The sequence below is a fragment of the Grus americana genome, chromosome 1 (genome assembly GCF_028858705.1).
Source record: "Grus americana isolate bGruAme1 chromosome 1, bGruAme1.mat, whole genome shotgun sequence".
Lineage (NCBI taxonomy): Eukaryota > Metazoa > Chordata > Aves > Gruiformes > Gruidae > Grus > Grus americana.
Window position 1 is genome coordinate 102,359,779 of NC_072852.1, and position 13,976 is coordinate 102,373,754.

Here is a 13,976-nt window from a genome sequence, read left to right on the forward strand (position 1 = left end):
TGCACTTGTGGCGTGGAATAAAGGGAAGCTTACCCGCAAGTTCATAGCCGATACTATTCTGACAGTGGTTGAAACCACAGGTTTTTTTTTTTTTTAACAAGACACCTGTTGTATCTGAGAATTCTCTGTTCAGGTCTGGAAAAGAAATGATTAGCATGCAAGAATACTTTAAATATTTTTCCTCACCTTCTTACCTCGAGCCACATCATTCACTAGGGATCTAAGCTAGCAGGATTTAAAGGTTTCCTGGTGAAGAAGCCCATAACAAAGTGTGTATGTAATAGCAAAGAAAAGGTCACTTCTGAAATGTTACCTATTTTCACCTTCCAGGCTGCATTGTGTGCACTTGTTATTCTTGAAGGTAAGAAAAATTATTTAATTCTTAATAATTCCCTAGTAGCAGCATGCTTTTATGCTAAACTGGGATGGAAAATCTGGTTTGGTGTGGATGTGTTCTTAGAGGTTTATGTTGCTGGGTTTACTAGCTGCAAGATCAGGACAACATTTAAGTGTTGGGTCAAAACAAAATTATGTTCCCAATGTGTTTTAGCTTGCTGCTGTAAGCTAACAGATGCACTTGCTGTTGTAAGTAGCTTCTGCTTGAAATTAATTCCACTAGGAACTAAAAGACCTCAGCTAATGGAATTACATCAGTATATTTGGAATATGAAAAAGCCAAGCAATTAAAAATAGAATATTAATTAAGCTTACAGCTTCCTCTTAAAGATTTAATGTTTGAAGGAGTGCTGTAATAAACTCTGGCAAGATAATACTAATAAAACAAATATAATTTGACAGAGTTGGCTTATTAGATATTATTGAGTATGAATTCTGAGTTGTGTCTTCCTATTTACAAAGAATAAAAATGGCTGATTCATGCATCAGTTTATGCCATATGTGTCTTTATTTCATAAAAAAATCTCTTACAGGAGTTTAAAGAAATTTCTTACTTAAGCTTTATGAAACTTTTAAGGAGGAAGACCAGTACAAAACCATCTGTGCATAACCTATGGCACTTGGACAAGCCAGGGTTTAGTGATTAGTTTGAGACCATACATTTCAGTAGCTGGATTTGGAAGTGCATCCCAATTTTCACTCTTAAATCCCAGCTCCCAGCTGATATTCTCAAACCTGTGTCATCGCCAGAGTTTCAACCTGATGGCTGTAATTATGTTGAACTGTTTGCTAACAGCTTTTTTCTGTGTGTGCTGTGTTTTCAGCTCACAGTGATGTGACAACGATAGATGGGAGAGTGTGCGACTATGTTATTTTTGACCTTGACTATCCCCAATTGGAGGAGCCTTTTCAGATCATCTGGCACAAGGGAAATATGTCCTCGCAGCGCTGGATGCATGGCAACATCGGGCATGGCCAGCACATTCGTGTCTTTCCTAATGGGACGTTGGGGCTCCGCGTGACTGGGAAAGAGGATGCAGGATGGTACACGGCCACGGTGTGCAACAGCTCTCAGCATTGTCTCTACCAAAGAAAATTTCAGCTACGTGTGCATGGTGGGTGTAAATTTTCACTTTAAAGTCCTTGTCTTTCTGTGTCGAGCTGCCTGGAACAGACACTTGTTTATGTTACGATGTATAGATTATGGATTCATAGTTGGCAGTTCCTGCCTTTGTTTTTGAGTTCATGTGATAATCTGGATGAGAACACTTGCATGTTATATTTGTGATTAAACGTTTGTTACACTTGCAATCAGCATTTATACTTGTGCTACAAGTCTAAAACCAAGATGTTACAGTTAGACTTTTAAACCCAACTGTTTAAGCTTTTAAATGTGCTAAGCTCCTATTGAGCTTCCTTGTTTAGTTATTGGGTGCTAATTTTAGACTCTGTTTCAAATCTTGGTTTTTCTGTCTCTTTATCTAGTGCTTGAATTTATCATCTAGAAAAATTCGTTCTTTATTTTGAAATCTGTTAACATAATTATTGAGGTCAACCCAGTCCAGCGAGGTTTACAGAAAGCTGCCTTAGCCTTCATGAAGTCTGACCCACAGTGGAATAATGTGGAGATTTAAGGACCTATAAAGTACTGATTCGGAGGACTGTCCTCCCTGTTCTGAGCATCCTGGCCTCTGAGATATTACGGTTCTTCAGGGGTACCATGGCACAGAAGATTAATCAGAATTATGCATTGTTCTGCCTTCCTGCTTTCCTCACTCTCAACACCACCTTCTGCTTATGGTTGCCAGAGGGCCCACAAAAATAAATACTTGCCTTCTCTTCCCAATAACCCTGTCTTCCCTGTTGCCTTTCACTGTAGTTCCTGCACTCCCCAGACAGGACTAGAGGATGAGAATGAGTTTCCACCTCACGCTGCTCCCTTGATATTGTCAGTACCCAGCAAAGCACTCTGGCTGCCTTGCCCTCCCGATAGCCCTAAATGTTGAAGGCAATTTTGTCTGTTGTGCTTCAGCGACTTGAACTTGCCGTCTCTGACTCGAGCCAGAGCGATACAAGAACATGGAATAGAAAATGGGTTCTGATGACACTGCTGTTTGAGGCGACTCATTTTTTTGTGCCTTTCATTTAATGCCCTTCCTCTGTTTCCTGGAGGTAGGAATCAGAGATATATTTTTCCTTCTTGTCCATAGGATGGGTAGACAGACAAACAGAAGGTGGTTTAAGCTATTTGAGATGCATCCTGTCTTATTTTGAAATAGCTAGGCAACCAAACTAGCAGATGGTTTCAATGTAGGCAGAATCTTTGCTTTTCAGGGCAAAACAATCTTTGCCCAGAAGCAGTTAGCTTTTTAGAAGCAAGCAATTATCATTTGAATGGGAGTTATTTTCATTCAGACCTTCAGACTACAGTAATTTTATAACTCAGACATGCCAAATTCAGCTTATGACAAAAGGCATAGGGTTTGTTTCCACTTCCGACATAGCAGCTATTGCAAATGTCAGGATGCCGTTTTGTAGGGAAACTGTTAAAAGTTACTATTTGGGTTTTGGACAGTGTCAAAGACAATATTTTAGATGTGTCCCTAGGCATTAATATATATGATGGATGCTGATTCATAATACATTCTTGCTATGTCTTGTGACCTCCCAGTAGGATTCTCCATTCCTAAATCAAATCCAAGCAAAATGCTTCTTCAGCATGACAACGAAATGGACCTTCTCATGGTTCTCAGGGAACTACTCAGGGACTTAATTTGTTACTTGCCTTCCTCTTAAAAGCAAACTCTGGCTGCATGCAAGTTCCTGGTACATAACTTATAAGCCTGTGTGGAAATGCTTCCAAGGTAGTAAGATATTTCAAAAAGCAAATATATATGATGTCTTGTACATCCCTTAAGTAAATATACATATGTGTTCTTTCAACAGGGCACCTTGTCAGAGGGCTTGTAGGTGACTGTGTTACTTTTGACCTGAACTGCCTGCAATCAGCTGGGTACATCCATGTCATCTGGAAGAAAGACAACCAGCGAGTGGCCAAGACAAGACAAGCAGCAAATGCCCCCACAATCTACTGCAAAAGAGCCTATGTGTTCCCCAATGGCAGCTTGAGCCGTTGCCCCACGCAATGGGGGGATGAGGGAGAGTATGTGGCAGAAGTATTTGATGAGGATGGTGTGCATTTGTGTCAGGAAACTTTTAACCTGGAACTGAACAGTAAGTCTGAGTGTGCTGTGCATGTGTGATGATATACTTTCAGTAGGTGCCCTTGCACTGTTTGCATGCCTTGTTTTGTCTTTGGGGTGTTTTCCCAATGGTGTATTTTGTAGAGGAATGAAATACTCAGAGAAACATTCCAACATTTCTTCCCTTCCATTCTCTGAGTGTAGATGTGTTGTAGGACATAAGTCTAGAAATGTAGTTTGGCTGGGGGTGGCAGAGCAAGGAGATGCATTCATTTGTATGGCGAATCCTGAAAACAACGCTTAGATGATGTACGCTACTCTGGCAGGTTTCCTTTTCCAGGATCTGTGTTCAGAAGGTTTCTGGCTTCTGAATTCCAACAAGATGGTGAGCCAAGAGTGATCCATTTCCTCCTAGGCCAGGTCATACTTATGGTTTACTTGCCAGCATGGAGAAAAATAGAAGTACAGGAAAACCCAGTAAAACTCAGAATTGGGAGAGGGTCCTACCAGGGTTCAGACTGCTGTGGTTTGCCTAATATTTGAATCCAACTCAAATTGCCCTTTCTAACAAGAACCCAGGCTTCAATCCACCCTTATCAGTCCTGTGTCATTTAATAGTTCGCATAGGTGGGAGAGGGTCTCTATATGTGCAGGTTAATGTCTGGAATGACTGCTAGGGGCAATCATGTGCCTGAGGGTGGTTCTTGTGTGGCTAAAGCAGTCTTTTAGAAGTTAATTTTGGGAAGTCCTGCTGCATTTAAAGCCTTCTCCAAAGTGCAATGGTCTGCAAGAAGACCTGGCTCTTGGGTGTGATGTAAAACCAAACCCTGATCAGACAGGCATGAGAAGTTCCATGTCCAGATTTTTGAAGGAGTGTTCTAGCTCCAAATCTGGGTGTATCTTTCCTCAAATTGCCTTTGCTCTTTTGAGTACAGACAATGCCCTTCATTTTCTGTCCTTATGTCTTGTCGAGAGGAGGATGGGAGTGGGGGTGGTTTGAGGGTGCATGCGGAATACAATTTCAAGCTGGCATAGCGCAATTTACTCACAGGTTCAGGGTTAGCTCCTGTGATACCAGTGGCCCTTTACCCATGCAGAAGTCTGAGGTATGAGCTAAGTGGTGCTCACCTACCCAAGAGGTTTTGCAGCTCACCTTAAGCTCTGCACTGCTGCTGCAGCATTCTGGGGGTGGTATTTTACCACTGCCTGAGGTATGTATATGAGCTGCAGTAGGAGCAGAGATGGTAATGGAGATATAAAGTGTGAAGGGGCTGCCCTGAATTTACACCAGTCTTGTGCAGACAGCACCAATGAATGTTTTAAGGCTGGGTAGAGTCCCATTAACTTATAGCTTACCCACCCCTGGGCCCACCTTGTTGTACTAAAGAAGATGTATGTCGGCACATGGAATGGAAGAAACATTATTAAAATGGAAAAAAGCTATCTTATTACAAGTGAAGATATTAAAGCAGTCTTATAGTGAATTTCTGTATTGATTTCAGGCTGGTATTTCAGATAACTATACCAAAGGAAGAACACTTTTAATTAACAAGAAATACAAGGAATATTCCTGTTGGTGCTCACTCTCTGTGGAATGTAAAATATTCCAGTAATGAGCAGTTATGTTTTTCTCCCCTCAGGAGTGGAAACATTTAAAGAAATCACAGAACTTACTGGTGGATCACTGTTCTTGAATCTGACAGAGACAATGCTGGAACACTTCTTCCAGGTATTCTGGAAAAAAGAAAACACAGAAATTGCTTGGACAAATGGCTCTTGGCTTTGGTACCATGAGAAATATGTTAACAGGTCTGAGATTGTGTCTAATTACAGTCTCAGACTAGACAGGATTCAGGAACATGACCATGGCAGATATTCTATAGAAGTGAATGATAGAGATGGGAGAACCATATATGAATGCATCGCTTATGTGAAAGTTGGTGAGTATCTCTTAAAAATGCTGGCTCTCAGTTAAGCAAAGCTTTTTTTTTTTTCCCCTTGCATCCAGATTCAATACGCAAGCCCAAATGGATTATGTTAAGAGACTACCTCAAATTGCATTAGCAATTAGCTAATTAACAGGTAGATGAGACAAAGACTAGGTAGGGTAAGTCTTGCTGGGTAAAGCTGGGCCTTCTTTTGCCAGTATGACTGCTCCAGCCAACCTAGGCTGGCACAAAGTGTCATTTTTTTCCTAGTTTGTTACTCCCATATATTTTGAAAATACTATGAGCTGTGACACAAAAAATACTTTTTTTTGAGCTAGTAAATGCCATATCCTTTGTTCAGATGATTGCAGGTTTAGATGTATCAGAAGTACTTTCTGGTGAATTTGAGTTTATGAGCATATCTGAGATTGGGAGAAGATCCACTTTCACATCTGCAAAGGTTACTGCGGTGGGGAAACTGGGAAACTTTTAATTAAATGCTGCCTATAATTTTAGTTTTTTTCAAAATTTCACAGTGTGAGAGGTTTAACCACTGTAGTTACATCAATACAACTTTTTGGTTTGAGAGAGAAAAACAATTATTGTAAAAAAATTATTCACATTTCCTTCTTGCCTCTTCTCCTTCATTTAATGCCAGACTCTTGTGTTCATGGGCCAGTGCAGCTCTGGGCAGTGACACCTTAGCTTCCCAATGAAATGCTGTGAGCGCTGCTTCAGTGCTGCATGTGCTTCCTTGGAACACAAGGCTGATGTACTGTTTGGATTTTTCTGTGATACAGAAACCCAACCAGAGTGATACAGAGAGACTTACAAGTATACATGTGTATCATGCAGTGATACTAAAATGCCTAGTGTGTGAATATATCTCACTAGATATTGTTATCCCACCTTACATATTTCTGAGGCAGAAAGAACAGCCAGTGAGCCAGGCTGTTGGCTGAGGTCTGCCCCAATGTCGTGGGTTACAGGCTCCCATATGTGCTTTATGAAAAGAGGCCCTTTGGTTGTAAGACCCTTAGAGAAAATAAAGGTAACCTTTAATTTTAGAAGTCAGCTTTCCGACAATAACGTACTTACAGGATGTTACAAAAATAAAGATCAATGAAGCTAACATAGTACAGCAGGATGAAGGTACAGTAAGTGTTTTTCTCAACTGAATTTTCTTTGTAGAGCAAAAGGAGACTCTAAGAAGAAGTTATGTTTGTGTACTGTTCTATATTCTCGTAGTATCACCAGGAGTTGTAATTATAACTGTCTTGGTTGCGCTGATATGGCATTTTCAGAAGCGCAAAGATAAGTCAGGTAAGATATCCTATTTAACACTTTCAGAATACAGAAACCCTATTTAAATAGTCATTCACGTGTAGATCCATTTCCCTGCATTTCAGGGAATATCTGACAGTGCAGTTTCTATTCTGAGTTAGGTTAAGACTAGCAGGCTGCAGCTTTACACTGCTGTCAGTGCTGGCGACGGCAGCTGCAGGGACTGTCTGCCTGAGGCTTTTCCACATTGATGGAAATGTGCTGCTGCCAAAGTCTGGTGCTGGGAGTGTCCAGGCTGGTCCTGTGTGTCTGCAGGGTGGACTTGTGGCAAGGCCTTAGGAGATCCCAGCAGCTCCTGTTTTCCTGTTGTTTGTGTGGTCTGCTGAGGTGGTTTTGTTGTTTGGAGGTGGGACATTGGCTGGTAAAACAGGGCCTCGTATCTCTGCCTGGTGGGGGTCATCTGGGCTCGGTCACTTTTGGGAGCACAGCGTTAGTGAGTGCAGGCAGTGAGGGGGGAACCCATGTTTACTCCTGAGTCAGTGACCCTAGCCTGAACATAATGTGACCTCCCCAAGCCCAGACACCATCTCACCGTTGGAGCTGTGTGGGTGAGCATTTGTTAACTGGGCTCAACCATGGCAGTGTTGCGCAGCATGTGTGAAGCTGTGCTGCTGCTCAGGAGCTCCACGCTAGCTCCAAGGCCTGTGTGAGATTTTAATCCAGATTGAAAATCTGGTTTGTCAGTTTTAAGTAGCTCACACCAAAATTGGGGGCAAGATAGGAATGAGAGTCATGGGTCGCTGCAGCAAATATGTAGGGTAAGGAGAGAGTAGGTCTGTGTGGCCCAGAGGATGGAAGATGGTGGCCTTCTCTGGCAAGAAGCTGTTACTGCCTGGAGGTGCTTTACAGTTCAAATGCAAAGTTGGTCCAGCCCATAGCTAATGGAGACAAAAAGTAGTTTGTCCATGGTAGGAAGGACTGGGTAGTGATTTGAAAGGCTTTAAGCTAAACAGAGGAGAGGATTTGGGGCAGGAAAGGACAGAGACAAGGGAATTGGGGGGAGGGTGTGCTCTTGGTGGGGGGTGCATGAAGAGACAGAAAAATACAAGAAGATCAGTGGGCAGAATATGTCCATGGTTCAAAGCATTGAGACACATTTAAGACAGAACCATTATCTTTAGTTATGGGCTCCTGAGCCTTACTGTTTTCTAGTAAGGGGTGAGCTGTAGGGAATTGAGCGATATGCTGGGTATGAATTCTTCCACTTCTTCCTGCAAATGTTTCAAGTGTATTTGTCTGCTTTTTACTTGACTTGGCTTAAGTTTGGATCACAGTACCAAGGATTCGATATGCAAGCTTGATACTTATAGATGAGAGAGACAGTCCTGATGAACGTGAAGAAAGGGATGAAAACAGTCCTTGTTCACGTGAGTATCCATCACTGTGTGGCTTCCTGTCGGTCACAGAGAGGGAGCCAAGAGTGTGATTTGTCCAAGTGTAGTTTAGTGAGGCCTGATTGTTTTATTTAAACTGAATATTGTAAACAAGGGGATTTTTTCTAGCATAGAAATATCTGATATTTGAAAGATCCAAATTACTCAAAGTAGTCAGAGCTGCTGATAGCATTAATAGCAGGGTAATCACATGTGCACTGGACTAGGATGATCTAGATAATGAGTTTTGTGCAGTCTCAGGTCCCTCCTACCCTAACCTAGTGGGCTGTGTCCCCTTCAGCTGTGTGCAGAGACTTAACAGTTCCTGTTAGCTGCTCACTGCCTGGGGGTGGCTGGTGCTTTCCCTTCTTCTTCCAATTGCTCTGCAGAGTCATTAGGCATCACTCCTTCTGGGTAGAGGGGGTGGTTCAGACTGCGCAGGGCAGACAGTATGTCTCCTGTATTAACTGCAGTGATCCTTCCATCCGTTTGTCCTGTCCTCCTCCATGCTCTCCTCCTCCTTCCCTTTTGTGATCCTTGCACAGTTCCTCCCGCTTGGTAGGAGGAGTTTCCACCCTAGCTCAGAGCCAGGCTATTGAATAGTGTTTGGCACATGTAGCTCATCAGCCTGGAGCTCATCAGCCCTGTCCCCTCCACACCAAGATGCGACTTGCAGGGAGCAATGGGAGCAGACCCTGCTGTCACCCCTAAGTAACAGTGGGTGTGTGAGGAGTCCAATGGCTTCTCTTGTGGACAGAAGTAATTCCTGCAGTTGAGTGCTGAGTACTGTAACACTAGAGGCATCATGTGTGAAGTGGGTGGTTCAGGGAATAGATGTATCTTCTTGGGCTCCTTTCCCGCTATATTTTGTAGTTATAGGAAGTGATGGAGGTAGTGGGTACAGTGAAGTGAAACTCAGATGTTCTACTTGAGAGGCATGGCAGAGACTTGAGTTTTGATTTACACTTTTTCTGAGTTTTCAGTAAATATACAAATCTAATAATTTTAGAAACTTGGCGTCAGCTGTGAAACATAGACATTTCTGTTTGCTTTCGGCTTTAAACAAGATATTGCCTCATAGAGCATGTTACTCAGCCTAGATCCCTATAATTACTTATGGAGCATCCTGTAGCTAGTCCCTACCCTCATGTGAGTCCCCAGACTAGTTACTTTCCTGCCAGCACTGGAGTCATCAACTAGTGCCTGAGAAAAACATGTTGAACTACTATAGGAACACTTTGCAGAGGGAGTTGTAATGATGTTCAGGTGAAAATTCTATAACTGTGGGCACTGATCACAAACTGTCTATGCTGGCATGTTTGCCAAAGCCATTTTGCCTGTCTGAACTCTGAACCTTGAGCTAGTGTTTTTCTTTTTTATACTATGAAAACTTCCATTACTGTCCCAGAAGAAGCTTCAGAAGAGCGTCTAAAGGAAGGCAGTCAGAAGTCAGCCTAGGAACTGACATCTGAACTCTCTCTTTGTTGTTGTCCACACTCTGAGTTTGTTTTCAATTAAATGTTTTTTTGTCCTTTCAGAAAATGATGAAAATCCTAGCGTGCAGGGACTAGATGGTACGAACTCCACTAAGCAAAGGAGTAAAGATTTGCTGAGAACCAACAAAGAGGCTAACCCTGCAACAGCTGACAAGGTGACATATTTTTCTATCTTCGAATTTCAAGGTAATCAGAAGCAAAAGCAAGTAAACAGAGCAAAACCTGAACTAGAGTAAAATATCAAACAAGAAAGAAGAGCTTTAACAGAATTTCCCATTGAATTGTGCAATGGACTGGAAGCAAGGTTCAGGTTGGGGAAGGGGAAGTGCTACTGCCCATGCAGGGCTGCTGTGCTTAGGGTGGTGCGTTTGGCCAGTGCTCCCACATGCTCTGGTCAGGGACTGCACTGCCAGTGGAGCCCAGGCCCTTTTCTACCTCTTGGCATACAGAGCTGCAGCCGGCTCTGTCCAAAATGCTTGGGTGGCTCTGCCCAGCATTGCTGGCAGATGCCAGTGCAGGCAGGAGTGAACTGTTGACCAGAATCTCTGCTCCCACAGAGAAGAACGAATGGGCAGTGAGGCCCTGGTGCCCCAAAGTGCTTGGCTGTCCAGGTAGGAGAGTCCCCTGCTGTGCCCCTTCCCACAAGGGGATGGTCAGGATGTGCTTATGGGTGCCCCCATGTCCTTTGCACTCACACCCACATCTTTCCCTGGGGGCTGCGGGAAAGGCCTGAGCATGGGAGCTATGAGCTGAGCCAGCTGCCTGCAGGGGCTGTCCCCCTCCACCCATGTGGGTGGTGGGGGCTGACGGAGGTCCTGTGGGTGCGGGGTCTGTGGGCAAGCCAGGCCCAGAAGGCTGCATGCTGCGCCTGAGCCCCTGCTTTAACTGCAGGCGTCTGCTCCTACTTTGTGCTAGCGAGAGGCAGGAAGGAGCAGCTGATATAAATAGAGGACTTACTGCGAGCGCTCACGTCCATTGGTGCTGTTCTGCAGGCAAGTGTTCACCCAGGGGTCTGTCATCTCCCCCGTTTCCATATACCAGTTGAAGGCCTGGCCAGGGGTAAACCAGCCCTGTGTGGCAGCAATGAACAAGCATGCACTGTGAGATATGGCTCAGGGTGCCCCAGTGTCTGCAAGAAGCTGGTCAGCGGCCTCTAGCTCACCAACTTCTTTGGTGAGGGGCTGATCTGGCCTCTTTCCCTCCATGCTTTCCTCCTTCCTGGAGGATGGGAAGTAGAGGGGATCCTTTTGCACATATTCTTTGACTACTGCTTTCCACAGACTGTTTGGCCAATCTTTGCCAACTTCTAGTCATGTTCTTCCTGTGTCTGCATAACAATCTTGTCTATTCAGTGGCATTAAAGAGACTTCTACTCAAATGACTCTTTTCCTTCCAGATGGAGAAAGACTGAAGCTGCTAGGGCTCAAAGGTATGAAAGCTGTAAAGTCTCCTGCTTCAGATAATGAATGTGTGCTGCCCCAGACATTGAGACCACCACCCATCCAGAATTTGAGCACTGCAGTCCTCCAGGATTTGAGGACTGGCTTCCACCAGGTTTTGATTGCTCCATTACCCCAGCATTTGATGGCTGTGCCTGCAGAATTCAATTACTGCACTCCTCCAGGATTTGAGAACTTGAAGGACGACTATGTTATTTTGTATAATTCAGACTATGTGCCTTCAGGATCCACAGAGTCTTGGAAATGTAGTGAAGGAGACAGGTCCTCTCAGTATGCTTTGTTCAAGAAGAGCACAAGAGGACTCCCAGAAGACAAGTCTGGAGATTCAGTATGCAGTTCTTCCCATTAGATTTGCCAGGAAAGGTGTCCACAGTATTGGATTTGAGGTTTGGACTCTTCCCTCCTCTCTCAGCTGGCTTTGAGCTAACCTTGCAATTCTGCTGTTCCTCATGGAAATCTGATTCTTTGTTTGAAGAACGGGCCAGAAGCCTGAAGAGAAATCTTCAGGATCAGTTAGTTTTCCAGAGCTGATGCCCCTTCTCTTCCCTCTTCTGAAGGTCTTCGAGGAGAACCCATGAGGAGCTCCTTGGAAAGCAGACATGGTTTCAGCATAATTAACTCTGAGAAGAGTTCAGCCTCTCTTTGCTTCCACTAAGAGGTGTCACTGCGAAAAGAGAAGGACCTCAGGGATTTCTGGGGGCCAGATCAGGGCTCTGACCTCAGTCCTCATCTCCTCTTCGGTCGCACCTGACCGAATGGACAGGGGAACAGGGCCAATGCCTTAACAGCTCAGTGGACATGGGTGGTTTGCTTAACCCTTCATTTAATACACAGAATGTTAATAAAACTGCAGTTTAACACGGTAGATTTAAGCATGATTTTACTTGTGTTGTTTGCTTAGAGGAATGTGCTGCTTAGGTGGAAGTCAGTTCAAACTATGTTACGAGATGGGAACTGCACTGAAGAACATGCAGCAGCTTTTATTTAAGAAATGTTGTTTTGGAAGGAAAAAAAGAAAAAAGAACATTGCTAGCAAATGGGTATAGCCATATATGTAATTGCCATTAATAAACAGCCTTGGTAATTAACTATTGTATTTTCTGCAATGCCAGTGTTAAATTTTATCTTAAATGGTGTGTAGTAATTTTAAGATGGCGTTATCTTAGTTAAAAGGTGCTGCTTGTATGTTTCATGAAGCATCTTTTCTTACAGAATGTTGAGTAAAAGGGTTGGTTTTTGTTACTACTAAAAAGGTGTTCCTGAATGTCATTATGAACTGGGATTGTTTATGTAATCTGTTTTGCTGTTTAAGTCTATCTTAATACACGTTTTTTCTGTAGATAAAATCTATGGCTTTGTATTCTAACCCTGCTGTAGGCAAAGACACTTTGTTGGTGTGTCTTTTGAGCAAACACGATTGTGGTTACAGTCCCACTGCCTGTAAGCCCTTCCACAGGGGGAAAAACCCCAAACCCAACACCTTTCTCATTTTGTTCTCACAGTGTCATTCTTGCTTTGCTGTGCAGTCTACAATCTGTCCACATCCTTCTTAAATTTTGATTCTCAAAACTGACCACAATATTCTTGTAGAATTTTAAACTAGTCAGGGTAATAACTCCCTGTCTTCATAGCTCTTGCTCCTCCTACTGTGTTCAGAAAGGAAATGTATATTTTTTGAAGGGGATCACATGCTAGCTCACATTCAGCCTTATCACAGAAAATATCCTATATGAAGGCAAAATTCAGGTTTAGCTTCCAATCTACAGTGAGAGCTTGTGAGTCTTCATGGTATAACAGCCCTTTAGTTACTATTGGGTATTTTTAGGAAAAAAACTTAAAAGCTGATTCTGCTGTTGTTCTATGAGAATTCCATGAGTGTATATTTAGACTGACTGAGAAATATCATAATCTGATAACCATGAATGACACTTCTGGACTCATCTTGTAGTGTGATGAAAAATTAAGAGCTGATGAGTATGAAGTCTCTAAAAACTGAGAAAGCTTTGATGGACTTGAGTATGACTACTAGAAGTTGCAAATTGGAGGATGTCATGGAAAAGGAGTTGCCAAAACAAGTTGTAAGCTCAGAGTGTCTTCCGGCTTACAAGGGGAAATCTAAATAAATATTGCAAATTTCCTGAATACTACTTCATATTAGTTTGAATGTACAGAGCAATTGACTGTGGGAACTGTACATGTCTGCTGTACTAACTAGTCCTAGCTGTAGGTTGGAAATTAAAGTTTACAGGTGCCTGTGGGGAGCCACAGTCACGGGCCTGGTGTGTGCCAGCGGCCGTCTGCTGTGGCCATTTCATTGCTCTGGGCAGCAGCTTCTCTGTGTGGGTTTCTTTTCATGTTTATGTTTAGTATTTTCTTGCAGCCCAGGGCTTCCTGTGGCTGCTCTGGGGCCTCCTGGACCTGTTAACCCCAGGCAGGAGCTGCTCCACAGAGTCAGTTCCAGAAGGTTCTGGGGCCTCTGCCAGGTGCCTCTGGATTGGCTGGCTGGTCATTGTCAGGTGCCTTGTGACTGGTGAGGTCAGAAAGGTGGGCGGGGCTGCCCATAGCTATAGAAGGGCCAGCTGGGGGGTGTTGGGGGAGAGGGGTGTGGGGAAGGGCCTCTGCCTGTGTGTGCAGGGCTTGTGGGAGAGGATGGTGTGGTGGTGAAGTACCGCAGGGATCAGAGCGCTGGGAGCTGGAGAACATCTGGTGGGGTGGTGCAGCTGTACGGCATGCTGTGCATAACTTACCTTTTGACAAGTACCCATTTGATGTCCCT

General features: G+C 43.7%; 1 protein-coding gene across 1 annotated transcript; it reads left to right on the plus strand.

The window, feature by feature from the left end:
* Positions 1-237: 237 nt before the first annotated feature.
* LOC129203852 (uncharacterized) lies at positions 238-11,778 on the plus strand. Its single transcript, XM_054818817.1, has 9 exons — positions 238-361; positions 1,221-1,511; positions 3,343-3,630; positions 5,240-5,539; positions 6,776-6,850; positions 8,134-8,238; positions 9,783-9,926; positions 11,137-11,528; positions 11,758-11,778. Exons 1-9 carry the CDS (start codon positions 307-309, stop codon positions 11,776-11,778), a joined length of 1,671 nt encoding a protein of 556 aa, XP_054674792.1. The 5' UTR covers positions 238-306.
* The last annotated feature ends 2,198 nt before the right edge of the window (positions 11,779-13,976 follow it).

Coding starts and splice junctions, on each gene's coding strand:
- LOC129203852 (XM_054818817.1), top strand. CDS start 307: ATGTTACCTATTTTCACCTTCCAGGCTGCATTGTGTGCACTTGTTATT. Junction 6,851..8,133: donor GAAGCGCAAAGATAAGTCAG/GTAAGATATCCT, acceptor ACTTGGCTTAAG/TTTGGATCACAGTACCAAGG. Junction 11,529..11,757: donor AAGACAAGTCTGGAGATTCA/GTATGCAGTTCT, acceptor CCTCTTCTGAAG/GTCTTCGAGGAGAACCCATG.